This window comes from Falco naumanni, chromosome 11 (genome assembly GCF_017639655.2).
Source record: "Falco naumanni isolate bFalNau1 chromosome 11, bFalNau1.pat, whole genome shotgun sequence".
NCBI lineage: Eukaryota > Metazoa > Chordata > Aves > Falconiformes > Falconidae > Falco > Falco naumanni.
This window is the reverse complement of record NC_054064.1, coordinates 5,614,862-5,642,808: the sequence shown is the minus strand read 5'-3', so window position 1 is coordinate 5,642,808 and position 27,947 is coordinate 5,614,862. Positions and strand designations below refer to the sequence as shown.

The window sequence follows — 27,947 nt, the reverse complement described above, 5'->3', positions numbered from 1 at the left end:
GTTGTTGTTTTGGTTTTTTTTTTATCTTGCAGGCGGCCGTGTCTTTGCTAACCCTCAAGACTGCGCCCAGCACCTGATGAATGGAGACACGCTGAGCGGCATCTACACCATCTCCATCAACGGGGACCTCAGCCAGCGGGTGCAGGTGTACTGCGACATGACCACGGATGGAGGCGGCTGGATTGTGAGTAGCCGTGCGGCTGTCCTCTGTGTTGTCACCATCACAAAGTAACCGAGCCTCACGCTACCAGCAAAGCCAAGCACCACGCTGCACGGGAACGACAGCAGGCTTAATATCGCATGCTTCATTTCCCACGCCATAGGGAATGGCCCACGCTCCAGTAATAATAGTTACACTTGGAGAAATGCCCTTTGATTTATTTGACATGTTTGCAGTGCTTCTGGAGAGCAAAATCTGAGAGTGAAGCTGATTTATTGTTCTAGAAATGAAATTAATGGCCGGTAGCTTTCACAGAGAATGATTCACGCTGCCTGCAGTAGGAGGGTGTCAGGCATCACCCCAATTGAGTCCGCACAGGAGCACTTTAGAAGCAAATGCCTGTTTGGCTTTTGAATTGCACAAACACTGCCTGTCTTGATGTAGATGGACTGACAGCTTAAGTAAATAATGCTCTGGTGCTTTGATTTTATTCATGTCAAATGCTTGCTTACACGCATTACACAAAACCCTGCCAGATGTATAGTTAAAACAACAAAAAAAAGGACTTGCCCAAATGCTGATTTCTAGCATGGGTATTATTCTAGCTAGGAGATTTACCTCCATCTCACTCTGCTTCAGACCATCCCCTTGCATGCCACAGAAAGAGCCAGCTGAAAGCAGAATCACATGCTAGAAGAACAGTCACCATGCATTGGGTAGAGCAGAAAGCTTGACGGCTGATTCCTTCCTGTTAGAGCATTGATTTGCCTTGGACATCATCTAACATCTCTTCAGTTTCTCCATCTGCACATGAATTAATTGCATGGCTACAATTAACACTAACTGGATGGGCACTGCAATTTGTGCCTCTGAAAGGGGCAATGGAAAGAAAAAGTATTGTCTTTACTTCACACTGATCTTCCCCCACCACAGGTCTTCCAGAGGCGGCAGAACGGGCTGACTGATTTCTTTCGGAAATGGGCGGATTACCGGGTTGGCTTTGGAAACCTGGAGGACGAGTTTTGGCTGGGTATGACCCTCACTGTTTGTCTGTCAGTGACACGTCAAACCTGAGCCCCCTACGCACCGTGCTGCTCGCCCATGCCAGCTGTTGGCTCCTTGCCTTTCACCCCACTCCTCTACGCTCTCCCTCGGACAGTTTTTCTTCCATTCATTCCCAGCCCTTCACATTAGAAAGTCACTCAGGGGCACACAACATAAAAGCACATTGTGAAGGCCAGCAGCTCCCCAGTTTGCTCCTCCTAGGAGAGAAGGGGCTAAGCTGGGAGTTTTCATGGACCAAAAAGCATCATCCTCCTTTGGATGACTACAGGTTGCATCAGTAGCATCTATGGATCACGGGCCTCGCCTGGCCTTGGCCAGCAAGCCAGTTGCCCGAAGAAAGTAGGAAAGGGGCAAGTGGGAGGAAACCCAGCACAGCTCTGAAACGGAGCGTGCTGCCCCAAAACCTGAACACAAGCCAAGGCCAGCCCTGCAGCGTGAACACGCTCTGGCTCGTGTGGAAGCTTAGCAGCAATGGGAGAAGCACCAAGGCTCCGCAGCTGAACTCCCCCAGCTTCAGCAGCAGTGTGGAGAAAGCTGAGCCTGGGCCTTGAACCCACCTCTCATAGCCACGGGGAGGTGAAGCTCAAGTGCAAACAGAGCTCAGACCCCACCACTGCCAGGAGACACAAAGACTTAGCCAGAAGCGCTGTTGCTTTTTGGTTCCCCTCCTCGCACTCATTTCCCACAGCTGTGTTATTTACCTAGAGCTCTTTTTGTTTGCTCACGGGGCGGATCCAGGCACTGGGTCTCACCGGGTGTCTTGCTGCTTGTCTCACCAGGCTTGGACAACATCCACAAGATCACGTCCCAGGGGCGCTACGAGTTGCGAATAGACATGAGGGATGGCCAAGAAGCAGCGTACGCCTACTATGACAAGTTCTCCATCGGCGACTCCCGGAGCCTGTACAAGCTGCGAATCGGGGACTACAACGGCACTTCAGGTACAACCTCCTTGCTAGCAAGTAGTAAGGAAATCCTGGCACCCGTGAGTCTGAAACTATAAAGGAAATCCCAGCATCAAAGCTCACTTGTTTGGAGCAGCAAGACACAAACCCATAGCCCTTTCTGCCTCCCTGCAGTCCGTCATGTAAACCAGGCTGGATAAATCCCACAAAGGACACAGGGAATTTTCCATCGGGGATTAGATATTTAATATCAGAGGCATTACTGTTCAGATAACCAGGTCAATCATCAGAGGTGTCATCTCACTTGGCAGTAACCGCAGAGTGCTATTGATGCTGTGCTGGAGGGTGTATTTATTGCCCTCCCACAGCAATGGAAAAATCTGAAATCCTCTGCATTGTTTCCTCTTGCAGAGGCCAAACAATGGCCAGTTTTTCAAGGACACTGTCACACCTGCTTGCTCAGTCAATGCAGCAGCATGAGGCTTTGCCCACCAGAAAACAGTGGGTGATGGAGGGAGGGCACGGAGGTCTCTTCCCAAGAAGGGGGAGAGGGGACGGCTGCAGCCTCTTTAGCTAGGATAGATAGGATAGACAAAACTTCACCACCATGTACTTAGCAAGGAACCACACACCATATCCAAGATGCAGGAATTTTTTATTCCAAACCTGGTAGCTGCTACTGGAAAAACAGCAACCGGAATCTTGGTTGTGTGCAACAAAGCACTTGCTCTGACCTTAAGTCCTAGGGCATGAGGCACCCAACCTATTACCAAAAATGCCAGTAACTACTGCAGACATGACTCCCTCCCTTTCCCCACACAAGCTCCCCTTCTAGCCGCCCAGCCAAGGAGCTTCTGCTCCACCTTGAGCAAAGAGAGCCAAGACCTGCCCAATGGTTCATCGCCAAGAGGTGTCCTAGCAAGCTTCACTGTGCCTGGACTGCACGGTGCTGGCATGAGTCTACTTTGTATTTTCTTAGGGACCACCAAGGAGCATAGTAAGGATGTCTCCTGTAAATACATCAGTTGTAATAACCATGTTTCACTTGGATGTTCTTTCACCCAAAAGCAGCTCTTTTGGTCCTTAGTAAGAAGGTGAGATGAGGTTTGTGGTTTTGGTAGAATAAGATATCACACACCTCCCAAAAGCTTCTTGCCCTTATCCAAAGTGAGAAAAGAAGGCTAAGCATCTTGGTTCAAGGGACAAATGCTCGGTCTCCATTAGGCGAAAAAGTTCCCTTTGGCTCACAGGAGGGAAGGAGGCTGAAAGAGTCCTGAAGTTAAGTAGTGGAGCCAGGCTTTGGAAAATCAGGGATGCCCAAATCTAGGACTTAGTTCATTTCTGAAACACTGAAATTCAGATCCAAACTCATACAGCATTTTATCTGCCAAGCCCAAGCAGCCGCTGAGCTTTGCTGTGGTCTGTACTGATCCTAAACGGACAGCAGAGGACCTCAGATGAACCAGTTGTGAGCAATTCCAGTTAACGTTGTTCCCAGACCTTCAGCTGCTTGAGCCGTGGATTGGCAGGCTGCCACATCTACCAGAATATCTTAATTTCCTTGTGAAAAGACCAGGTGACTCCGGCTCTAACACCTTTAACGGCACCTCTTTCCACAGGGGACTCCCTCAGTTATCACCAGGGCCGCCCCTTCTCCACCAAGGACAGGGACAACGACGTGGCTGTGACCAACTGTGCCATGTCCTACAAAGGGGCCTGGTGGTACAAGAACTGCCACCGTACCAACCTCAACGGCAAGTACGGGGAGTCCCGGCACAGTCAGGTAAGGACAGAGCTGGGCTGAAAGCCTTCGGCATTTCTTCTAGGGGTGTGACCAAGCCTGACAGCAAGCCTAGGCTGGAGCTGGGGCCGCACAGTCCATGCACCAGGGGTGGGAGCACCGGTGGGGTGACCCCACACCAGCTGGAGCAAAGGGAACCACCTTCAAGCCATTTAGGCTGATGCTTTGTGCCTCAAACTGGCTGCCGTGGTCATTTACCATGGCACCTTACTGCATTACATTAAAAAAATATTACATACGGGAAATCTGATCAGGAGCCTTTGAGCAGTGGGAAAAACAAAGGCATGGCTGCAGAAGAGTTTCTTACCCTTCCTGTAGCAAGTTCTTCCTTCTGACTTCTCTACAGCCATCAACCCTGTTTCCTTCCTTTCCAGCTCTGGTTTCTTGTTAGGGTCTTTCTTTACCCTGTGCCTTTCTCTCCCTCCTGCCAGGGGATTAACTGGTACCATTGGAAAGGCCACGAGTTCTCCATCCCCTTTGTGGAAATGAAGATGCGACCTTACAACCACCGTAACATCGCTGGGAGGAAGAGACGGTCCCTACAGCTCTGAGCCAGCTGAACCCCTCCTGCCTCCCACCACCTGACCTTTTCTGTCATTTGTTTGTATTTTATAATATGAAAAGGGAAAAAAACCACAATTACTACTCATCTGAGATAGCAACCTGCCCCCCCACGAGTGCTGGAGGGAACCAGGGTACAAGCAAAGGCCGTGTGAAAGGGAAGACCTCGTTGCTTTGCATCTGTCCCAGAGAAATACCAAATTTCCAGTTTCCCTACCCCAGTCCTCTGGCCCTTAACATGAGAACAAGAAAGAGACAGACAGATTTTTTTGATATTTTTTTAAAACACATAGAAATCCCCAGCAAAGCCTGTTAGAAATGTTTGTCACAGGGCCCATGGCAGAAACCTTCCCCACAGGGACCTTGGGGCAGCCATTTCCACCCCAGTCATGGCCAGGGACACCCGTCCTCTCCCTGCCTCCCTGTTGCCTCCTGGAAGGGAAGTCCCAAGCTTCATGCCATCCTGTAGACACCAACTCTTCCAGCAGGCAGAGGCCCATCTCTCTTTCTGGCCTGGTCATCCCTCCCCTACACACAGGCACTGCACACATGAAGACAAACTGAGGATGAGCAAATGCAAGGCTCATCCCATCCCCAGTTTTCGCACATCACACCAGGAGGGCTTGGCAAGCATCAGCATATGTAGGCAAACTCTAGAAAGCCCACAGCTCATGTGCTGGCCCCACCACAGCCAAACCCATCCTCATGTACATGGGGTGTAGGGGAACAAGAGCTGTTCCACCAGCCCCAGCCTGTATCATCCACGCCTTCCAGTTGAACTCATCCCACTCCAGGTGCACAACATCTGCCTGGGTTGTGCTGAGCTTGATGGAGAAGAAAGGAGTCAAAGGAGAGGACCTGGGAGAAAAATCACTACTTGTGGTCTTGAGGCCTAGGGCCCGTTTCCTCTGCTATTTCTACATCCCACTGCACTGGCTTTCACTGAGGGCATTGGTCCCAAACCAAATAGTCTCAGAGAAGGAGCAGCAACCAAAAGAGCCACCACACAAGCGCAGCCCAGCCTGAAGCCGGCAGCTGGTACAGCCCAGGTGCTATTGTTCAGAGACCTCCACGGTACACGGGGAAGGATGGCAACACAGCTGAGGGAAGAGAAGCGCAAGCTGAGAAATGCCCATTCCTTCCCTTCTCCTGCACCACCCCTCTTCGCTGCCATCACAAGAGGGACACAAATCTCAGTGCCTTGGTATCAGCATCTCTCTAACAGGAAATCAACCATTTCCCTTCCTGGAAGGAATGTTTAGTCCATCCAGATTCTGGAGCTCTTCAAGACTCTTGAAAGAATAGATGAGTTCACTCTTCCCACCCTTAACTTCTCCTCTTTTAAGGAAGACGGACCCTTTGGATAGCTCTGGCTGGGTCCTGTTACCATTGACACCACCTCCATGTAGCCCAAATGACCACCCGCCGGAGTCACTCCTCTGCTGAGTGCTCAGATCAATGCTGGGTATTGTCACTGGTCTGGTCTCGGAGAAGGGTCTTGTCCCCACAGCCAAGGACAATACAGCTCATCATTGGGTTTGCAGCCAAGGGAGCATTACAAATGCTAAACACTGCTTTGTTATTTTATCACACTGAAGCTGCTTTGTCTCAAGAAACATCTACCAGATGGCAACATAAAGGCATCTTTACAGTAGCTTATAATTCAGGCCAGTGTCTCTTTCATGGCCATGCTCCTGGATCTGCTGACGTTACTCACCATGGCTGCAGAGCTGAAGAAGGGCATTAAGCAGGAAACGCAGCCTCCTTGTCCATGTACTGGCACACAAAATCATAGCTAACCCCAAGGTCAGGATCAGATCCAGGCTCCAGCCCTTCAAATGGTCAGCTTACAAGCTGCAGTCCAACCTGGAGGAAGGATGCTGTAGCTCAGCAACATCACGTGTGTAAATGAGGCATCTCTTGTTACTTCCAATCAGCATCAAATCAGGCAAAAAGTCAACCAATTGGGCAACAGGTGAGTCAGAGAGGCTGCAGATGATGGGAACTCTTGTAGGACATGGCCGGTGTCACAGATGGCAGCACGTCACATCTCCTGAGCAGCCTGCCCTGTTTTAGGTCCTAAAAGTCAAGCAGCAGCCACAGCCGATTAAAACCTAAGAAGCCTCCTAGTGGACCGGCAGAGTAGTATTTTTCCCAACATCACCAAGAGTTTATGGGCAAGAAGTGTCCTAACAGAAGCACTGTAGTGCACCGGTTATAACCAGGAGCAGAGACGGGCAGTGGATGGTGTTCATGGCTGCTCAGATGGTGCTGTTTGCTTGTCTACCCAGGCAAAAGGAGGAGACATCCGTGGAAACACAAGAGCTCATCACTAGCAATCAAGTGGAAGGCAAGAACTCTCTTTTGAAAAGTATGAGTCAAACAGAAAATCAAAACAAGCTTTTTCCAGGGGGTTCAAAAGAAGATCCTCAAAAAAGTTGATTGTTCTCTTAACAGATTTACTGACGCATATCTCTCCCTCCCTGCTCATGTCCGTCATCCCTTTTATAAGTCCTGTAACTGGGATGAGAGGGCCCAGTTGACACAATGCCATCATTGAGTCTGAAGGACACTCTTGGAGATAACACCCGACCTTCTGGTGCTGTTATATACCAGTGCTGGTCCCTGCTCTCACACATGGTGCCAGAGTGTTGTCTTTCTATTACCTCGGTGAAACGCAGTTGCTAAAATCTTTTAAAGGAAAGACTTCTACACGTCATGGTTTTCTCCTGGTGATAGCCTAAGCACGCAATTAGCAAGGATGACATGGTCATTTGGGCCATTGTCCCTTGTTCAAGTTGCCCACATACAAGATACAATTTTCCAGAAATTCATTTTTCATTATTGCCTGATGAATTTTCCTGGACAAAGCTCCTGCCAGCAGTTTCAAGCAAATTTGTGCTTAACGTCGATGCTACAGAGCGTCAGAGAGTGTGATGAAGTACAATCTCTCTGCATCCTCCATCAGTGGTTGGGCAAGCCCTTTTTCTGAATTCACTCTCCAACCAGACCAGGTTTGGCCCTTGTCCCCCATCAGCACAGCGCTGAGACTGAATTAAGTCTTGGCATGAAATTCCCAGAAGCCAAGCCCAGATGCTGCCAGTGCTCATCTCACCTTGACTCCAGCACGTGAACCATCACTGGGCTCTGGTGGCTCCTCTGCCATCCAGCTCATACGACCCAGGCTTGCCCCAGAGCCCAGAAAGGAACCTGAAGCCATTACCCAAACCCCACTATCCACTGCGAGATGCCAGCTCCCACAACATCAAGCAGGAGGAAGCACGTGATGTCCTTCACCCAGCAGAGCACCACGTGTACCCAGGACCCTCTCAGCCTTTCAAAGCTGCCTCTTATTTCTAACCCCAAAATCTTGGAAGAAAACACCAAGGGACTTTCATCTCTTGCCCAGTTTTGATTTCCCTCTGTTTCCATTCCAGCCAGACCCCCAAGCCCACCATGCACTGCACTAAAACATAACAGAAAAACCCAAAACCAAAAGTTCTTGAAAGGAAAAGCTGCTTTTGCTAAAGTGATCCTTAAGACAGCACTTATAAATTAATAATTTGGGGAAGGAGAGAGGCCAGGCCCTCCCCAAAGGTAGCTGGGTTTTGGCAGGAGGATGCTGGAAGAGCATCCACACAAAAGTTTGGGAGAAGCCTTTGTTTCTACTGCTTTCCTTTGCATTGCTTTACCATGGGCATCTCAAGGCGTAGTACCAGCCTAAACGCGCTTTTGCCCAGCCTCTTACCTCCTTCCCAAAGCGACGCTCCCCCCAGGAAGCGTCAGGGTGCGGACAGCACAGCTTATGCCATCTTCATCACCAGTGCTGCAGCAGGTGAGGGCTCGAGCAGTGGTGTCCCCACGCTGGGGCAGCCCTGTGCCTGCCACAGGCTTAGAGCAACCTGCTGAAACACAGCAGGAGCTCAAACACCCACCTGGTGCCTCACCTCGGCGCCAGCACATGCCCTTCATCCAGACCCAGAGCCACCCTCCTGGGATGTCCCCACCGTCACACCCTGAGGTAACCATCACCCCCTGCCCTGTGGCCCCCTGCGATGCCCACAAGCTCTGACCTTACCAGACACTGCCAGCAAAGAGCACCCCCCCGCCCCCGCCAAAACCCTTTAACTCCTGCTTACACCGCTAACAGAGGGCTCCATCCCGGGGCCAAGGGAGAAGCCCATCCGTGTTTCTGCCAACCAAGCACCCTGGGATGGCCATCAAACCCAGCTGGTACCCTCCAGGTTCACCTTCCCCCTTCCTTAAACCTGATGGCGCCCAGATGGCGGTGGCAGGTCCTTGCCCCTTCTGGGAGCAGGGGGGGAGCAGGTCGGGTAAGGTAGAGGGAAAGACTCGTCCCTGGGGACGTGCTTATGCTTGGACCCACCTCGGCACCCAGCCTACAGCTCTCCAGGTGTCAGTGGTTTCTCAGAAGGATGGTGACACGAAGACCTAAACAAAGAAACGAGCAGTCCCTTGTGTACAGGTGTTACCCTGGAATTGTATTTATTACTTTAAAAAAAATTTAGAAACCATAAATAAGAAGGAAGAACGGAGGCAACGAAATCCCTTGGACAGGTTCTGACGAACTCAAACACAAACCAACGCAACCAAATGAGGGGGAAGATAAAAGCAAATAAATGCATAAATAAAATAAATAATATAAATAAATAATATATTAAACAAGCCTCCCCACCCTGTAATGAAAACGTAGCTCGGAGAATGGGATCGACGCTTGTTAACCATTGTTAACTAGTATTTTTAGTCCTGACCGCTCTTAGGCTATGTATAGTTCCTTTTTTTAATGCATTTTCTATACATTAATAAAAGATACCGAAGAAGCGAGCCGTGTGCCTGTCCAGGAGCGGGGTGGGAGCGGGGTCCTGGCGCATCCAAGCCCAGCAGCGACACAGCCCCCCCCCGACCCCACTCCAAGCAGGGACGTGCATTCCCTGCCCCTAATCCTTTATCCCACAGGAGAAGGAGCACAGGCAGCTTGTCAGCAGGGATTCGCACGCTCTCCCCCTCCTGTAGGACATGCCCTGCCCCAGCAGAGCTCAGATCCTTCTGCATCCAAAGCAGCTGTCCACAGAGGCTTGGTTTTTTTGCTCTGCTCTTTGCAGCTGAGCTGCAAGGTGTCGTACAGTCGAGGCAGCCGCCCCAAGAAAACATCCTCCTTGTTTGCAAAGCACAGCCAGAAACACCAACCAGGAGGAACAGAGCAGCCGAGAGACAAATCACATGCCACGTGATTAAAAAAAAAAACAAACAAAAAAACAGAGGGAGGAAATTCTGGGGGCAGCCCAGTGTCAGCTGGTGGTGCCATGTCCATCCTTGGAGGTGCTCAAGACCAGGCTGGAGAATGCCCTGAGCAACCTCATCCGCCCCCACGGCTGCCTCAGGCAGCAGGTCAGCTCAGAGGCTCCCAAGACCCAACCCCCCCCTGCCACCCCCCCCACCCCCAAACTATTCTGTTAAAATATATAACAATAAAGTGACCCCAAAGTTGGGTTGGTGTGGCCGGTCCTTTAACCACGGTAAGGCAGGGAGCTGTGCTTTGGCCTCAGCCCAGCGCAAAACATTTTGTTAATAAATTTAGCTGCTCCCATGAGCTAGAGAGGCCCTCAGCTCTGCAGCTTGCAGCCAGAGAAAGCAAAGCCACAGTGTAAATGCTCAGAAGCAGAGCAAAACAACCCCAGAGTCTTCAGTTAGAGCTATTCTCCCAATTTAGACAGCAATCTGTTCCCAGCACGATGGAAACCCTACCAAAAACCAAATTGCAAGGCTATTTCCAGCAGAACATGCTCCCCAGTGGAAAACAACAACAAAACAAAAAAAGCCACGAAAAATGAAAAAGCAATATTGATTTAGCAAAAATCTCTGGGACAAGTAAGAATTTCAGAGGATTTTGAAAGCTGTTTCACAGACAGACTTTATTTAGACCTCCTTGTCTTAAGTTTTCAAGTTTGACACGTAGCCAGGCAGGATGAGAAAGCCCAAAAGAAGCTCTTCCGCCAGACTGGTTCAATATTTTCTAAATTTAAGTTCTAAGAGGCAAAACAGGGGAATTTGCAGCAGTTTCTCAACTTCTCTTTCTTGCTCTGATTCAAAAGAAAAAAAAAGAAAGAAAAAAAAAAAAAAAAAAAAAAAAAAAGGAAGTTGTGAGCAGGGGGATCGCCCACCTTGGCCACAGCCACCGGCACAGCAAAACGCCAAGCCTGAAGCCTGGTGGACTCAGCTGTCTGGATTAAATGAACTTTTTCATGTTTGAAGGGAATCAGTGCCATGGAAGACCCTTCAGGCAAGCCCAGGATGGAGATGGGTTTGGGATGGAGAGGAAGGGTTGTCTGCACCAGTGCTTGACGTCCCAGTCTCACCATGCTTGGCCAAACAGTTGATCCAATGCAGTGGGTTTTGTTTACGGTCCCTTAGAGGAGGGCATTGCTCTCCATTATACCCCTCGTGCAGCACGTCTGGGGCCAGCTGGGGACCCCAGGACCTCCATTCCTTGCAGAGCACCCCAAAAAATGCTCATCTGGAGGAAACACGGTCTTCCCATTGCAATAACCAGACATGAGAGCTGGGCACGCAACGCTCAGAAGTTGGTACCCAGAGAAGGCAGGCGCATGTGGGACCGCAGCATCCTTCTGGACCATAACCCACCTCCCAAAATCAGAGCCATGGCCCAACTCCATGCTTCAGATGGGATGAGAAAGGGGTCAGGGCTGGCACAAGCTCTTTCCTAAATGCTCCAAGTTTTGACTTAAGCCAGGAAAGTGTTTTGCCCCACCACGCCAACCCCTGCGGAGCTCCTTCCCTGTCACCCATTGCAGGTGCCCACCACTCTCATCGCCCTGGCCCCCTCTGCCCTTGCTCAAAGCCATCTGTATACTCTAGACACAGTCCTGCAGTATCACATGTGGTGGGATTGCACTTTTCCAGCCACTCCAAGGAGCACACGTCCCCAGGGAACCCAGGCTTTGCGCAGGCACACACTGCAGGCAGCCATGCTCCTCTTTGGGCACTTCCAGCCATCACAGAGCATCACATCACCAGCTCCCCCATCTGCACTTTGTACAGAGAGATTTCATCACAGCCCTCTTACCAAAGTCCCCTTCTTGCATGAGCGATGCTGGAGAACTTTGTTCCACCAGCAAACAACAGGAGGGTGTACAAAGGTCCTCAGCAAAGGCGTTGGGCATCCATCCCAAACCTGGAGCTCAAGCAAGGCATTCCCAGCAACACACCCCACAACCTCAGCCCAAAAAACCACAAGGGAAATGCTCACCCAGGAGCAAGCAGCACTGTGGGAGGAGGTGCAACGCCTGCAGGAGCAAGGCTGGAACAGATCAATGAAGGGGCATCCTCGTCCCATGAATTCACAGCTGCTTTATGCCTTGTGGGATGTGATTTTGATAGCACCATCTTTAACATGCTTGGGCTTTAATTCCCCCTCGTAAGCCTGGATGTGCTCATCATCCCTTTAAAACCTCATTCCCATTTTTATATTTTCAACTCCTGTGGCTACAGGCTCTAAAGCTTAATTACGTAGAGTGTAAAAACAAAAATAAATATCTCTTTTAATCAAATCTAAATGCAGGGCTTTTATATTTCATTGATTTGTCCCGTCTCCCTGGGATAAGGAGCACTACAGCCATGGCCTTGACACGCAGTAATTTTTCTGCTTCTAAGACATTATAACAATCTTCCCCACCAAAAAAATATAATCTGCATTGTATACATCATATTTGAGGCAAGATCCTAGCTATGATTAGGGACCTTCTTACAGTGGCATTTCACTCCCACTATTTTGGATTGCCTCCTGCTGTCGGTGGGGATGCTGAAGGTGTGCAGCCCTCCTACAGCACGCACCATGCAATGTATAATAAGCCCACTCATTCCCAGCAACGTAGCTGATCCTCTCTCTCCCACCCAGGTTATCCCCTGGGTGTCACTCCCCCATGGGCACCAGGGCCTGACACAGCTGCCAGACAGCAGAGTGGAGCACACCAGGATGCTGGTGGGGACACAAGCCACCTCTGTTGCCCACAAGGGTACCTTGTTCCCAGGCCATCCCCTGCGTTTGGTGACATCGCAACAAAAGACGGGTTTGAAGGAAGTAATTCTGCAAATGTTTAGGAGAAAAACCCTCCCCATAAGTGAGAAAAGGGGGGAGGGGGGGGGGGGTGGGCAGGGGAGTGGGAGATCTTTCCAGAATTTCAGCAGAAGGCGTTGGAAATGGGCAGGAGCAGCAGAGAGGACAGTCCTGGAGGAGCATCACTGGCAGCCATTGTCCCCCTGCTCCTGGGGACAGGCTCTGGCCCTCCTCCTGGTCCCACGTCCCTTGCTGCACTCATGCAGAAAGCAGCCAGCACCTGCCTGCTCACCACCTCGTATCGGTTCCTCTCCCGTGACCCAAAGCCACCTCTCCCCTGCCCAGGCGGGACTCTGCCCCTCCAAATAAAGGAACCTGCTCTCCCTCACAGGGGGCAGAGAGAGGCAAAACACCTCCAGGAGAAAGGTCTTCAGTGTGGTTTAACTCTTTCACCCGCCATAATTTGCATTTTGCTCTCGGTTCCCTCGCTAGGGAGGGTGTGAGCCCCCCCAAGCCACCCTGCCCAAGCCCCAGCACCCAGCTGCATCCTCCCCACCAAGCCTTGCTAGCAAACAAGATGGGGAGGAGGAAGAGGAAGAGTCTTTGAACTGTGAAGAGCAAGGGTCAAATATTCCCCATCCCCAGGCAGGAGCTAAGCCCCAAGGCAGCGCAAAACATCCCAGCAGAAAGGCACACCTTGGCCAACCGCACCAGGGCCACCAGCCAAAATCCTCATGTGGTCCCAAGCCAAGGGACATCAGCTCACTGGAGGTCTCCAGGAACAGCTTCCCCCATGGAAGTGGCTTATGGAGGTGGAGGAGTAATAAAAACATTAAAAAAAAAAAAAAAATTGGCAGCCACTTATCATGAAAAAAATGGGATTGGATCTCCCTGCCCACCTCAGCTGGGCTCCGGGCATGAGGGATGGCTGCCGATTGCTCCTCAGCATCGCAGGGCTAAGCCAAAGGAAGGACTGCACAGGATGGCACAGCCAGCACAATTGGTTTGTCACCTAAAAATCCACCTTGGCAGATCAGATCCAACACCCATCTGGCATGGGAAACCCCCGGGAGTGGCTGCTCTGGGAGGAGGCACAAGCTACCTCTTCCCACTACCGGGGGCACACGCTGGTCTTCAGGGGGCACTGGGGCTGCGCCCGAGCATCACTTGCTCCTCTGCCTTTGGTTCCCACCTCCCACAACTCCAGCCCTTGGGAGGTGATCCCACGCCCATGCCAAGGGAAGGAGCACCCCCATTCACCAACGAGTTTTTCTTCCCCTGGCCTTCATGTAACCGATCCTTGAGCCATTCCTAAGTGGGAAGGCACCACCCGGCACATCTCCTCACCCCCCTCACCCACCGCCAGCACTGCGCATAGGATTTCCTCAGGAAGGAGTTCCTGAAGGCTCGTGTACACAAAACAATCATCAGCTCTAAACCAAGAATAAGCCCTCACCGGTTCCCTCCGGATCCCCACAGCACACACTGGGACACACAGCCTCCCGCCCTCCCACACGCACACGGGTCCCCATACCCCATCTTTTCTCAACACAAGCACCAAGCAGAACTTGAGGAGGCACCCAAGGACCCCACCTTGCTCCCACCCCAGCCCTTTCTCTCCCCTCAGCACCAGGGAGGGAATCTCCAGCAGACCTGGACCCACCTCAGCAAGCCCAGCTGCACCCAAAGCCGCACAGGTGACGGGTGGGGAAGAGCCACCCCCATAAAACACCCCAGTTTTGAGGCATTTCCCCTAAAAGCAGCCTTTCCCTCATGCAGGACTGCGCCCCAAACCAGCACACTGGCACCAAGGTGGGACCTGGACACCTGAGCCCACCCCAACCTCAGGGCTCCCCCCTGCCAGGAGGGGACAGAGCCAGGCAGGCACCAACAGGGGGAGAAGAGGGGATGAAGCAGCAGCCACAGAGCCTGCCAGCCCCAAAATCACCAGCTCAGTGTTTGTTCTCCACCCACCCCCCCCAAGGGTCACCACCCCATCCCATCCCACCCCATCCCATCCTGCTCCTGCCTCCCTGTTCTCCAAAGCCAGAAAATCCATTGCTGCTGCTAAAGCAAATACCAAGGGCTGCTATTTTTATCCAGCACACAACTAGGCGTGCTTTATTTTTGGTATTTAAACTGCAGGCTTTTTTTGTGGGAGGGGGAAAGGGAGGGAGAAAGGCAGAAGCATGGGGGAAAAATGAGAGGAATGTTCCTCCGGGAGCAGAGTTTTCCATTGCTTACTTTAAGCCAGGCTGGCGCCTACAAACGGAAATCGCAACCGGAGAGCAAAGCAAGCAGCTGAGAAGAAAGGTGTGATCACATCTGCAGTCACTTCACATCTCCTCCCATCCCACCGTGCTGAGAAAAAGCCAAATATACCAGCCCTAGGTACCAGCTGGGTGTTACAAGGCAGGAGTGAAGCTCCCAGCTGTGCAATGGGGCAAACTAGTAAATAAATCAGCTGAATCCGATGAAACAAGGTGAAAACAAGAGGGTGGTTTTATTTTCGGTGTAAAATTAGTAGTGTGTTCCAAATAAAATTAGAAATTGAGAGGATGCTGGAGGAAATGGAAGTTATCAGGGGAGCTTTTCAGCATGTGAAAGGTTTTGATCTTGCATGGAAATAAGGGGTTTCAGAAGGATGGATGGAAAACAGGGGCTGGAGGTAGGATTTTGGCTCAGACCGACATCCCACAATGTGACAGGGGCTTCTCTGGCACGGGCTTACTTGGTTCCTGGTGCTGAGGGGCACCAGCAAGCAGGGAGATGTGTAATGTGGAGCAACAGCTATTCATCAGCAGCTGAGTCACGGCTTCCTCTCGCCCATTAGAGTTTCCGAGAAACAAAGGGCAATCCCCTGGAGCCCAGATACGCTGGATGCCAAACAAAACTAGGAGGTGGCGGGTTCAACACACAAACACACACACCCGCACCCCCAGAATGTCCTTTTTCCCCACGCTGCATATGAAGGAGCTGTGGAACTCCTCACTGCAGGAGACATCCACAGGGTCAGGCATCAAAAGGAATTTAGATTCTTTCAAAGCATCTCCTGTGGACCACTATGGGGAAGAGGATGCCGGCTAGACAGGGCCGTGGCCTGACTGATTATATTTGTATATACTTGCATTAATTCTAAGTTTCTTGAAGTCCATCCAGTGCTTCCCAGCTTGGTTTAATGGTGTCACTACACTCAATGGCACCAAGGCTCCCCTTTACAGGTAGGAGCATCACGGGAGGTTTAAATGCTGAGCTCAGCGTTATCAGTGCCCACCGGCTCCACCACTTTGCCACAATGCTCCTGCCTGAAGCCAAGTGGATGCTGAAGCACCGTGCTTGGAAGGGCCCCCAAAAAGCCAGGGAAGGTGCCCAGCCTGGCAGCTCCTCCCTTGTCGAGGCCTCTGCCAAATTAAATTAGCGACAAGAAGGCGCCAAGCCCCAGCGGGGCTGTTTGCCCAGGGAGCAAAGCAAACCTCCCAGCAGCCACAGCAGCAGCTCTGCTGGGGGCGGGCAGGGCTTTCATCCCCCCAGCCCTGGACACCCCTGAGCCTGGTGCCTCTAATGATAAAATATTTCCAAGCAATCCTATTAGGCTGGTTTCAAAGGTGACGTTACGCTGCCTGGTGCTGTGGAGTGGCTGGGTGGCTTCTCGTGCATGTGCTGGGAAGGCTGTTTCACAGGAGGGTTTGGTACCTGCAAATGAGGGAACTGCCACAGCTCTGCGAGGGGGGGAGCTGGGATGGGTGAGCCAGGATGGGTGAGCCGGGATGGGGTGAGCCGGGATGGGTGAGCCGGCATGGGGTGAGCCGGGATGGGGTGAGCCAGGATGGGTGAGCATGGATGGGGTGAGCTAGAAAGGGATGAGCTAGAAAGGGGTGAGCTGGGATGGGGTAAGCCGGGATGGGGTGACCTGGGATGGAGTGACCTGGGATAGGTGAGGATGGATGGGGTGAGCCGGGATGGGTGAGCCGGGATGGGGTGAGCTGGGATGGGGTGAGCCGGGATGGGTGAGCCGGGATGGGGTGAGCTGGGATGGGTGAGCCGGGATGGGTGAGCCGGGATGGGGTGAGCTGGGATGGGGTGAGCCGGGATGGGTGAGCCGGGATGGGTGAGCCGGGATGGGGTGAGCTGGGATGGGGTGAGCCGGGATGGGGTGAGCTAGAAAGGGATGAGCTAGAAAGGGGTGAGCTGGGATGGGGTGAACCATGAACATGGTGCAAAGCCCAGGGATCTCCATCCTGTAGCATAAAAACCCAGAAAAAAGTTCCTGGCACTAACAAGCAGTGAATCCTTATGTTAAAAGGGTTTGGTACTTCCCGCAGCACATAAACACCTTGCCAAAGGCTACCAGGAGACACTTGGCACAAGCCGCAGCCTGCAATGGGGGTCTCTCACTCACACACCCCCCGGCCCCAGCAGCAGGATGAAGGCAGCAGGAGGGAGGCCAGCAGAGGCAGCCGGGGCTGGCAGGCACCTTGGCTCCATCCCTCCTCTGCCCCTCTTTTCTCCTATTCCCACCGTGACTGTGCTGCTGGCACTGCCGGGGCACGGGGCTATTTTCCAGCAGCCTGGAAGGGTCGGGCAGCCCCAGCTCCCCCAGCCCGGCGCCTTGGCACCAGGACCCAAGGGGAAAAGCAAAGCCACCGGCTCTGGAGCGGGGAGGAGGGCGAGGAGGGCAGGCAAGCACGGGGTTTTTGTAATCCAGAATGATTCAAGCCAGCCAGAAAAATTCCAGCAAAACATTTTTCTAGTTGTGGCTTGCCCAGCTGTCAACATCACAACGCTGCACAGAGCCCGCTCAGCCCCGGACTGGGGAGCACTGGGAAGCCGGTGACTCCTGGCATCCCTCAGGATGCTCGGAAGCAAGAGGGAGGGAAAGCAGCATGTGGAAGCTGGGGCGGCGATCCGCGCTGAGCCAAAATCAAATTTTGGGAATATCAGAGCCCTGCACAGGCTGGAGTGGCTTCCTGGGGGGAAAACATCACGTACAGCCCCCATGGGTGCCCACTTATATATTTATATTTATATTTATATATTTATATATATATCTATAAAGCGCCCGACACTATACTGATAAACACCCTTTGGAGCCAACTCGAGGGCAGAGGTGGGGCAGGACTCGGCCGCTCGGTACTTCAGCACTTCGCTTTCCAACCAATTAAAAAAAAAAACAACCCACCAAACTGTGCCCTGTGCCCCGAGCCCGGCGGAGAGCAGCCCCCCGGCGTGGGGGGGGGCGCCTCCCGGTGTGCCCCCCACCTCCCACCGCTGTCCCCGCTGCAGGGGCGTGGGGTGGCACCTCCCTTTGGGACACGGGGCTCTGCCCTGTCCTTAAAAGCCCCCCGACAGCATCGGCGCCCCGCAGACCCACCCCCCGCTGCCCCCGAAACAGCTCCTGGGGAAACCGCTGCCGCAGCCCAGCCGCCCCCCGCCACTGCCCAGGCCGGGCTTGTACCCCCTCCCCATTGCCGCCGCCCCAGACTGAACAACCCCAGCTCCGGCAGCGCCCGGCCCCGCCCGGGGCACCCCCGCTGTGCCCCCCCCCACACCCCGCAGTGTCCCCCCACCCCGCTGTGCCCCCACCCCACCCCGCGGTGTCCCCCCACCCCGCTGTGCCCCCCCCCACACCCCGCGGTGTCCCCCCACCCCGCTGTGCCCCCCACCCCCACCCCGCGGTGTCCCCCCTCCGGCGGTGCCCCCCCCCCCGCTGCGCACCCCCCCCGCTGTGCCCCCCACCCCCGGCGGGGGCGCGGGGCCGGGAGCCCCGGCGGGGCGGGCGGGGGCGGGGGCAGCGGGACGGGGCGGCCCATTTCCTCCGCCGCGCTGCGGGCCGGGCCGGGCGGGCGCCGAGGTAGGTTGGCCGGCCGGGGGTCGGGGCGCGGGGGGGGGGGGCCCGGGGGGAGCCGCAGCGTTACCCTGGGCGTTGCGCTCCCCCCAGCAGCGCCGTTCCGCTGTGCGGGGGTTGGAGGCCACACCATTTGCTTAACGGGCGGGGGGGCGCTGGGGGTGGCTCCGGGCGGGGGCAGGTGGGGACAGCGGCACTTGACGGCGCCGAGGAGCAGCCGGCTGCGGGGGGCCACGCCGGCCCAGCGCAGGGGTGCGGGTCAGCAAAGCTCGAGGTAAGGCTGCGCCAGCGGGTGCTGCTGCGGGGGTCCGCAGCCCCCCGAGCCTCCCGCAAGCAGCGCTGTGGGCAGCCCAGCCGCGGAGGGGCACGGGTGGGCGACCGGGGTACCGCGCTGCCGGTGACAGTGTCGAGGGGGTGGAGGTGGCCCAGAGGGGCGCCCGGTGCTGTCGGGGTGATGGGGGTGATGTCGGAAGGCAGAGCTGGCCCGTACACCGAGGGCGGCCATCCCGCCGGCGTGCGGATGGTGTCCCAGCGGGCTCCAGGCAGCATTTTGCAAAATACTTTCACTTTAACCCTCTTACCCGGCACTCGGAGGGGTAGTTTTCCAACTCGCTCCCTTTAGGGGACGAAAGCATCGCCGCACGGCTTCTGGCTGGAAGGTCTGACGGTGGGAATAAGACGGAGCTGTAGTTGGTTTTGTTTGCTGGGGGATAGCTTTAGGTGTTTGGTTTTGAACGTTTGAGGAAGGTCTCTGGAGCCTGCTGCGAGTTCGGAGAGACCGGCAGCAAAACTCGTATTATTCACCGTTTCCGAAAGAGTAACATGCAATCCCAGCACAGGAAACTGCTCACTCCCAGTGTCAGCTTTCATCCAGTTTTCCTTTAAGTCTGCAGGTGCAAATGGGAAAATAGATGTCACTGGTGTGCATGCATGCGTAGCTGTGTCTCTGCTAGTTGTAACAGAGAGCGCACAGGCTCTGAGAGAGAAGTTAGCCTCTCCTAGCTGGATCCCGAGCTATCACTGCCAGCAGAAGTGGGTATAAAGCTTGATACAAAGCAAATAACAGAAGGAAACGGTCAAGTTGAATATTGTGATTCCTGCTTTGCACCACGTAGCATCAGTTGCATGAAGTGAGCTCTCACCAGAAGATCCGGTATGGTCCGCATTAAGGAAACGGGGGCAGCTGCAGGTCAGATGCTTTTGTGTTACCACGGCAAGTCCGAAGCTGCAGCTGAACACCAAGCGTGGGGGAATTCAAATAACCTAGGGGTACACGGGGTCAAACCCCGCAGGTCATGGGCTGTCAGTTGGTTGTTCTCCAGAGCTGCCCCCTGCTTCAACATGGATGCAGGGAGAAACACCTTAGAGCAGCCCCGCTCCCGCCTGAGCCAGGCATGTCAGCCAAGAGGAGCAGTTGAGCTTTGTTAGGCTGGAGGGAACTACACACAGACGTAAGAGCCAGTTGAGGGTTGAGCCTAAAGGACTTAACTTGCAAAATCAGGTCCTAAACCACCTCCAGCTCTCTCCCCTCTGCCACAGTGACCCTGCATAACAGTTTCTAGCTCTTTGCCCCCTGTTTCCAGCAAACTGCAACTTTTCTGCAAACTCTACCTCCATCCCTAGCCGCTGCGGTCGCTCTGCAGCGCACAGGATGTGGGCAAGCCAGCATTGCCAAGGCAACCCCTCTGTTTTGATTTCCCCATGCTCAGGCTGGCAGCCTTTACCCCTCCAGCTCAGCCAGGCAAGCCGTGCATGCCGATGGTTTGTGGTGCCATCCCAAGCTGGCCCTCCAAAGGAGCTTGTTTTCCACCCACGGCTGCCTGTAACTCCAGAGGAGTGGCAGACGATCCCCACCCTTGAAAACCGGCTCTTGCAGAGCCAATGTGGATTAAAGAACCTTGTATTGGACGCCCAACTTCGATTAAAACTTACACAAGACGTGCAAACCCCAGCCATGTAGAGCTGCTGTCAGAAGAAGCCGTCCATCCCTGGCCACAGGATTTCCCGAGCAAGTTACCGTGTCAGCTTTCCCCGAGTCGCTGCCAGCACCGGCTACCCAAAAACAAAGAGCTCATTTAACAGGGCGCTCAGCAGCCCTCCCCGAGATGCTGCCCTGTCTCCCAGTGCCTCCCTGGGCCTGTTTTTTGGTCCCATATCTTGACCCAAAAAAACAGCTGACCTCCCAGCTGTGGCAACACGTGCATTGGGCACACAGTTCACACCCGTCATGGACCACGGCACGGACGCAGCTCTCCCTGTTCGTCCCCTCTCCAAGGGGAGACGTTGCTGTTGCACCATGCTCAGTGGCAGCATGGATTTTTCCTAGATGCAGCTCCTCACTGTGCACACAGGCTTTCAGCTGGTGATGGCCTTGGGTAACCCCTCTGCCCTCGGAGCCGCTGGCTCAAAAGGCACCAGTTTTTCTACTTTCCCCTCCCCCCTGCCTTTTTTTTTTTTTTTTTTTTTAATTAAACTGAAGAACCCCTTTATTTAGCGCACAGGCATCCCTTCATCTACAAAACAAAAGGCGACGCATACACCAAAAAGAAAAGGCATTTGAAAACCAGCTGCATAGCCATGCTGAAAGGTGGCCCCAGGATTTTGGCGCTGCTTGGTCAGGGTGGTAGCAGGTACCTCTGCCTTCCCCTTGCCAGGGACGCTCGGCCGCATCCCTGCTGCTATGGGATTGCTCAGAGCAGCCACATGTCCCCAGCTGGGCACTTCCCAGGACAAGCAGCCAGGGCCTCTAGAGCGCATTCAACTCCAGTTTAAAGTGGAAACATTTCAAAGGACTCTGCTCCCTGGGTTGTTTTTTTCTCTTTTTTTTTTTTTTTTTTTTTTTCTCTGCAAACAATTAATTACAAGTTTAAAAGGAAGTTCCAGCCCTCCTTCCCTCCCCAGAAGTTTAGAGGCAATAAATATAAAGCAGCTCAGCCCAGGAATAAAATTGTACATCCTGTTTTGTCTGAAATTAAAGGCGGTTGTTGTTTTGGGGTTGGGTTTTTGTACTTCTTTTTTGGAATGAAGTGTATCCTAGGCGTCCAGTATTCCTGCCTGGATAATGAGCTGTCAGGATATTTATGGATAAATGGCAAACCTGCATCACACAGATGATTCAGGCTGAGGAAAAGCTGCTCTGTTTACTTGTGTTGCAGTTTAACCTTTACGACAGCTGCCCCCAAAAAAGGCCTTAGCAAGGAGGAAGGCTGGGACAGGAGCAGTTTTCAGAAGCCGCTGCCCTTTGCTTGTCATGCCTGCAGGCAGCAGAGAGCTGCACCCAGAGAGCCCTTGCTTATCTCTCCTGTCAGCAAAAGCAGATCTGTAACCTCACTGCCGGCCCTAGGCAGGGGGTAGGAAAAGGGTGGAGGGGATTTCGGTCTCTGAGCCTTCAGTGGTAGCCTGTGATTTCTCAGGTGGGGACTGGACATCACTGTCCTCTGCCAGGTAAGGGAATGAGGCAAGGCAGGGAGCAGCCAGTTTCCCAAGGCCAGCAAGTTGCCCAGTGGCAGAGGTAGGGTAAAAAAGGCTCTTCTGTGTCTTGCAGCACCATCCCTCCCTCCTGGGTGCATGCCTGGCATCCCCCCCTATCCTGCTTGCCTACCTCCAGAAAAAGCCCCACCACAGTCCTTTTTTTTTGGTCTTTTTGTGTTTGTTTATTTTTTTTTTAAATTCCCCTTCTAGCAAGCAGAAACTGGAAGATGCAGCAGACTGGAAAAAAAATCCAGCAATAAAAGATTAGCTTCAAACATCTTCACTTAGCCAAAGCCCAAACCACCTCCCAAAGTGCTGCATTTCATTTGGTAAATCTCCAATGAGAGTTTTTCAGAAAGGCACCCACAGAAGTTCATACGCCTGTTTTCATCACATTTCCCATGCACGTGTTCGAAAGAAAAAGCACCAGCACCAGCTAATTGGGGCCAGCTCAGCTATGCTCTCGTGCATATCGAAACAATAAATTTACAGCGGTCAGTCTGTTTCTGTGAGAGGCAGGGAGGATAAACCCCTTCTTTTAATAGGATCTAAGCACTTGTCCAAAATTCCCCAAAAAAGCCCAAACTGAGAGCTCAGCATCTATGCTGAAGGACATGGCTCTTGGGATCCTGGCAATCAGGTCTGAAAGCCAGTGGCTGGGGGCAGCTGGGGAAACAAGACCCCCCATACAGCTTTGTAGGTCCCAGGACACTGTTTCTGAAGGCAGGTTTTTCCCTTGGGAAACACCTATCTGGGGGCTGCCCACCAGCTCCCGCCTTGGCAGCGGCACAGGGGCTATGGTTAGGTTTGGGTGGGACTTGCGGTTTCTTTTTCAGGCAAGGCTGGCAGCTTGGTTCGTTAGGAGGCAGGGTGTAATTGCAAAGTGAGGCAGGAAGATATGCAGGGGCACCAGCTGGGTGAAGCAGAGCATCCCAAAACGCTGGGTGCAGGAAAGCATCCCTTAGCAGGTGCCGCAGCAGCAATAATCGTGATGCAAAGCAAGGAAGGATGCTATAGAAAGGAGGCTTTAGCTGAAACCAGCCTGGGTGCTCTTCTCATTCATCCGGTGCTGGGGCTCTGGGAGAGCTGCCAGAGGGAGAGCCGAGGAGTCGGTGGTCACAGGGGACAAGTGGATCAGCTGCTCCAGGACACCTTTGGAGCTCAGGCTGTACCTTTTAAGTTTTTATTACATGGAAGCATTGGCTTTTCTTTTCCCATGCCTCAGTTTCTCCTCCTGTGCACACGGGGATTTTGCATTCCCTCAAGAGGCTACGCGGCTTGAATCCCAAAGGCTGGCAAAGACCCTGATGTAAAAAGCTGAGCAAGGGTGAAACACGGTATTACAGCCTGATGTTGCCCCTGCCAGCTCTTCATCTGTACAACCCATAATTTAGCAAACCTCGTATTGAACCAGAACTGCAAACTCACAGTACAAAGCCCCCTGCCCTACTCAAACCCCCCAGGAGCTTTGCCTGGCCCCAGGAGAGCAGGAGGGCTTCCCTGGGAGCCCCGCCACTCAGCAGCACCTCTCCCTCCCTGAGGGAAGAGGAAAACCTTACGTCAGGCCGCAGAAATGCTCCTCAGCCCTACCCAAACCCTTGGAGCAATTCCCAGGTGAGGCACGGCACCGGCTTTTCCATCCCCAGCCAACCCTCGTCCTCCCCCACCGCTGCCTTTGTGGCCAGCCCTGGGTGCATGGAGGCAGCCCTGGGCACCAGGCTGGCGTCCACCCACTTGCCTATCACCTACGAGTCCCACTGACCGTAGTCCCCATCAAAAATCCAGGCTGTTTAACCACAGCCCCCACCCCAAACCTGCTGGCAGTGCCCCGGGTGCCAGAGCGACAGGGCCAGACCCCCGTGTGGTGGCTGGGACAGGCACACCTTGCCTCTGCGCTGCCCGAGCACAGGGCAGTGTCCTGCCCACAGCAGCTGGGCTGCCTGTCCCAGACCGTGAGAAATGGGCTGTTCAAATGAGACACCCCATCCTAGGGTGGATGGGAGTAAAGAGAGACCTGTGACATGTCAAGTCCCAGTTCCGATGGCAGCAGAACTGCTCTCTGTGGTGTGGTCCCTTGCAAGGTGGACCAGGCAAGTCCTTTCCTGGACAGGAAAGCTCCTGCAGACAATATTTCTTCTTCTAAGAAATAAGCCCTACAGAGGTCTAATAAGAGCTCCGTGTTGTGGCTGCCAAGCAAGAGTTGAGCTATATGTTCAGAGGGGCAGAATTTGTGCTTGGCTAGATGACAAGGCATGTAGGGATGTTCAAAGCCCTCCTTGCCCATCCACACCACCACGAATGAACCCCAGAAGAGGTTGACAGGCTGTGTTTCTCAGATGGGGACACCCAAAAGGATGTGGCTGGCAGCATGGCCTGTCCCTTGTGACCCCAGACCTCTCCAAGGCAGCAGACCTTTCATCCTGCTGAGGCTTTGGCTGTGCTGGCAGCTCCATGGAGAAAAATGCTGAGGGAGCAGGCACCTGATCCATGTGGTTTCCTGTCTTTGCAGGCACCGTCCAAGGACATTTGTGGAGCCCACTAGCTGCTTACAGAACGTATCCCAGGGCGCTTTCAGGTGGAGAGAGCAGCACAGGCAGCCTGCCCAGGAGCCAACATGGAGCAGAAGATCAGCTCTTTCTTTAATTCCATCTTGGAGCTCATCCGTACCAAGCACGAGGAAGGTGTCTTCAACACTGTCTGCCTAGCTGTGCTGATGGGTCTGCCCTTCGTCGTCCTCATTGCCTTCATTTTCATCTGCTGCCACTGCTGCTTCTGCAGCCGAAGGGGACAAAGCAGGAAGAAAGGTGGCCCCAGCAGCAATGGGCAGCTGCACGCCGAGAGGAACAAGAAGAAAAAGAAGAAGAAGAAGGATGAAGAGGACCTGTGGATCTCGGCTCAGCCCAAGCTGCTCTTGCTGGACAAGAGACCCTCCTTGCCCATCTAGCAGACAGGAGGGCATTCAGGCCCTCCTCTCTGAGATGCCACCAGTCCTTTCAGCTGTGCACTAGGAGGGACGAGGAGATGCCAAAGCTGCTGCCACTTTATGATGACTTTCAAAAGAGGCTGAGCCCAGCGGCTAACCAGCGTGTTGAAGGGCCAGCAGAGAGCAAGGCAGTCAGGCACAGGTTTATGTAAGCCACTTCTGCCTGACCATGACAGCATGCCCAAGGGCAGAAACCCCGGCAAAGGACAGGTGTGCATGTGGACACGTGCCCTGCTGAGCACGCAAGGGTGACCTGCCACCGGGCCATACGTACCTCCTGCCATGAGCACAATGCATGCACCGGGCTGGCACGCAGCGAAGCGGGTGCAGGCTCTCCCTCTGCACTCATATGCAAGCACACGCACTGTGGCGCAGGCAAGGGTGCGGGGGACCATGTGCACTCAAAGACCGAGCCACCTGCTTGCTCCCCCTGCACAAACACGGAGGGCCGCATATGAAGTGAGCCCAGGCATGCCTCATTCGCTTGCCCGGCCGCGAAGATGGCACAACTTGACTGTCTAGGCTCTGTCCAAACTCAGCTCACGCTGGAGATGCAAAGAAAGCTGAGAGCAGTTACCCCACAGCTCAAAGATGTGCCATCTTCCCGGCCATCAAAGGCAACTGAGAGCACCTGAAGCCAGATGCCCTCAGCCCAACTTTAGAGACTTCAAGACACCACCTTAAGGCAGCAAAGCAGAAGGATGCATTGCCACCCAGGTGAGAGGCAGGGAGGAGAGAGAAGGCTGCAAGACCGGCCCCTTTGCACCAGCACTTAAGAAGACAAACCTTTCTTGAAAGACTGTTTTATACAGACTTGCCTTTAAAGAGCCCACCACGCTACTGCAAGAGTGGAAACGCAAGCCGAGGCTGTGTAAAGGCTTAGCTATGGGCATTAGAGTTATTTATTCAATGACTACTAAAGAAGAAAAGGACCAAAGGCCCCTCTGTTGTGGGGCTAGGCACACTGAAGCGGTATTGAAGCAGCAGACACGCTTTCCCAGCACACTCAGCCACCCCCTCTCCCTGCAGCCCTTGTGCCACGCATTAAACACACGCAGACCCACAAGCACGCGCTGCTGCTGGCTGATGCCATGCGGGCAGCTCTGTATGCTGTGCAGAGGGCTTTGGGAATGGCTGTCAAGCCTGCCTGCTCTGGGATTTGGCATGTGCTGTAGGAGCAGAGGCGGGTAAAGTTCATGCCCACAGTCATCCCTTACTCAGGGATGCAGCGTACAGCTGGACTCTGCACCCCTCTCCATCCTCATCTCCCTTGGATGCATGACGGCTCAGCCAGGCAAAGCAGCTAGAGACCACACACAGCTCTCACCCCTACTCTGGTTTTAACCTTCTGCTTCCCCTAGGGCTGCGTGCCCAGCCTACCTCCCAAGGAGCTCAGGGTCTCCTCTGCCTCCCCACTCTCCACCCCGCCAGGCTTTGTCTCCCCCAGCTTGTTTTGCCAACGAGGAGTGTGCGCGTGTGATGACAAGCCCCATCACATCTGGGTTTTGCCCAGCATCTGTACACTGGATGTTTTCCTCCCGTTTTCTTCCAGTTCGTAAGAGCTGCTGGAGCAGACCAGAGCTACCAGCCAGAGCCAGACATCTGGGGGGACGAGCAGCCAAATCCATGTGAGCAAGCCTGGATAGAGCTGCTGGACACAACCGCTTCCACCCCAGGCAAGGACAATGCCACCTTCCCCTGGCTCCCAGGGCACGTGCCACTGCGGGGCAAAGCCACCAGTTAGAAACAGCTGCCTGTGCCACCCAATCCCAGCACAGCCTGTTTTGACCCATGCGGAGAGGGGGGTAATACTAACATCACGTCACTTCACAGGGTTCGGCTCTGTGTGGCTGTGCTGGTAACAGCCGGGAGGCCAGGCTCCTCCTTGAACAGCCCCTTAAATTGACCCCATATGTGCCTTATTTTCCAGCTTACTTATTTCAATGGTAACAAAGCAACTCCCTTCTCCTCCAAAACATGAAGCAATATACAACGCTATAAAAAAATCAGGATTTGCCACAGCTAATCCTAGAGAGAAACATGCAAGAATAGCGCTGGTCTCTGTCCCAAACCCCTAGCCCAGCCAAGACCCTGGAGAGCCAGCACTATATTTGTAATATTCCTTCTTCCTTCCCCCCATCCAGGTACTTTTCCCAGCCCTCCTACCTCCACGCTTACCAGGTGGGCAAAGCAGCCTCCCTGCCCAGGCAGGTGTTCCTGCTGCAATCCAGAGGCACCAGCAGCCCTGGAGGAAGGGCGGTGCTGCCTAGAGAAATAAAAAAAATAAAATATCAGAGCGAAGGGAAACACGATGGGAGGTCAGAGGCATACCCAAGCAAGCAGAGGCATGGAGACAGGCAGCACCAGCAGAGTACAACCTGCCTGGTGTGGAGCTGCTGGGCTTTGCGCAGCTCCCAGCAGGAAGGTCCTTCTCTGGAAGGGGAAGCAAGTAATGTTGGGTGAGAGCAACCAATTCCTACCAGAACCAGAGAACTGTCAAGAAAACGTGTGTTGTGTTGCATGCAACACGTCTGATCCAGGCTTTGGGGAGTTCAGAGTCAAGTCTGAATTTCAAGAGCTCCCCAAAATCATTCAGACCATCCCAGGGCTGGGCAGGGCGGGACTAGGATACAACCCTACCCTGATCCATCCGACCAGTGGATGGTCTGAGCCTCTGCACCCTGTAAAGCACGCGGGCCACCTTGCTCGAGGGGTGCTGGTTTAGCCATACCACGCACTGAATAAGCTGCTTCTTGAGACAAAAGCAAAAGAGCAGCAACAGCCTGAGGTGCACCAGAACCTGCCACCCATCAGCCCAGCAGCAGCAGCAACCCCACCCAACCCATGCTAACAAGGCAGCAGGAGATGCATGGTACACAAACCCTGCTGCATGGGTCCCCACTCTCCAGCCACCTCCGCACTGCCTCCCCACAACTGCATTTCAGTATCAACCTTTTATTTTCCCTAAACAGTTTGCGTAACAGGGGGAAAGATAAACCAAAACAAATTTTTTGCATTTATTTTTTTTTTTAATAAAAAGAACCCAAAAATAAATGACTCA

The 27,947-nt window shown here is 53.6% G+C and overlaps 2 protein-coding genes and 1 long non-coding RNA gene across 6 annotated transcripts in view; 2 read left to right on the top strand and 1 right to left on the bottom strand.

The window, feature by feature from the left end:
• TNR (tenascin R) overlaps positions 1 to 9,333 on the top strand; it is an 81,287-nt gene extending 71,954 nt beyond the window's left edge. For both annotated transcript variants that reach the window (XM_040610276.1, XM_040610277.1), the window contains exons 18-22: positions 33 to 184; positions 1,094 to 1,190; positions 2,005 to 2,166; positions 3,750 to 3,913; positions 4,363 to 9,333. In XM_040610276.1, the coding sequence (XP_040466210.1) occupies positions 33 to 184; positions 1,094 to 1,190; positions 2,005 to 2,166; positions 3,750 to 3,913; positions 4,363 to 4,482 (695 nt within the window). In that variant the 3' untranslated portion in view covers positions 4,483 to 9,333. The remainder of the gene's footprint in view (positions 1 to 32; positions 185 to 1,093; positions 1,191 to 2,004; positions 2,167 to 3,749; positions 3,914 to 4,362) is intronic.
• The window catches only part of LOC121095457, a 42,689-nt gene extending 20,721 nt beyond the window's left edge, over positions 1 to 21,968 (bottom strand). For all 3 annotated transcript variants that reach the window (XR_005830103.1, XR_005830104.1, XR_005830105.1), the window contains exon 1: positions 19,014 to 21,968. This is a non-coding gene — a long non-coding RNA (uncharacterized LOC121095457). The remainder of the gene's footprint in view (positions 1 to 19,013) is intronic.
• A 91-nt stretch (positions 21,969 to 22,059) lies between these two features.
• On the top strand, positions 22,060 to 27,221 carry KIAA0040 (KIAA0040 ortholog). The gene is given in 3 exon segments (XM_040610278.1): positions 22,060 to 23,517; positions 24,413 to 24,468; positions 24,471 to 27,221. Coding segments are annotated over 3 exon segments (474 nt in total). The 5' UTR covers positions 22,060 to 23,476; the 3' UTR covers positions 24,848 to 27,221.
• Positions 27,222 to 27,947: the final 726 nt, after the last annotated feature.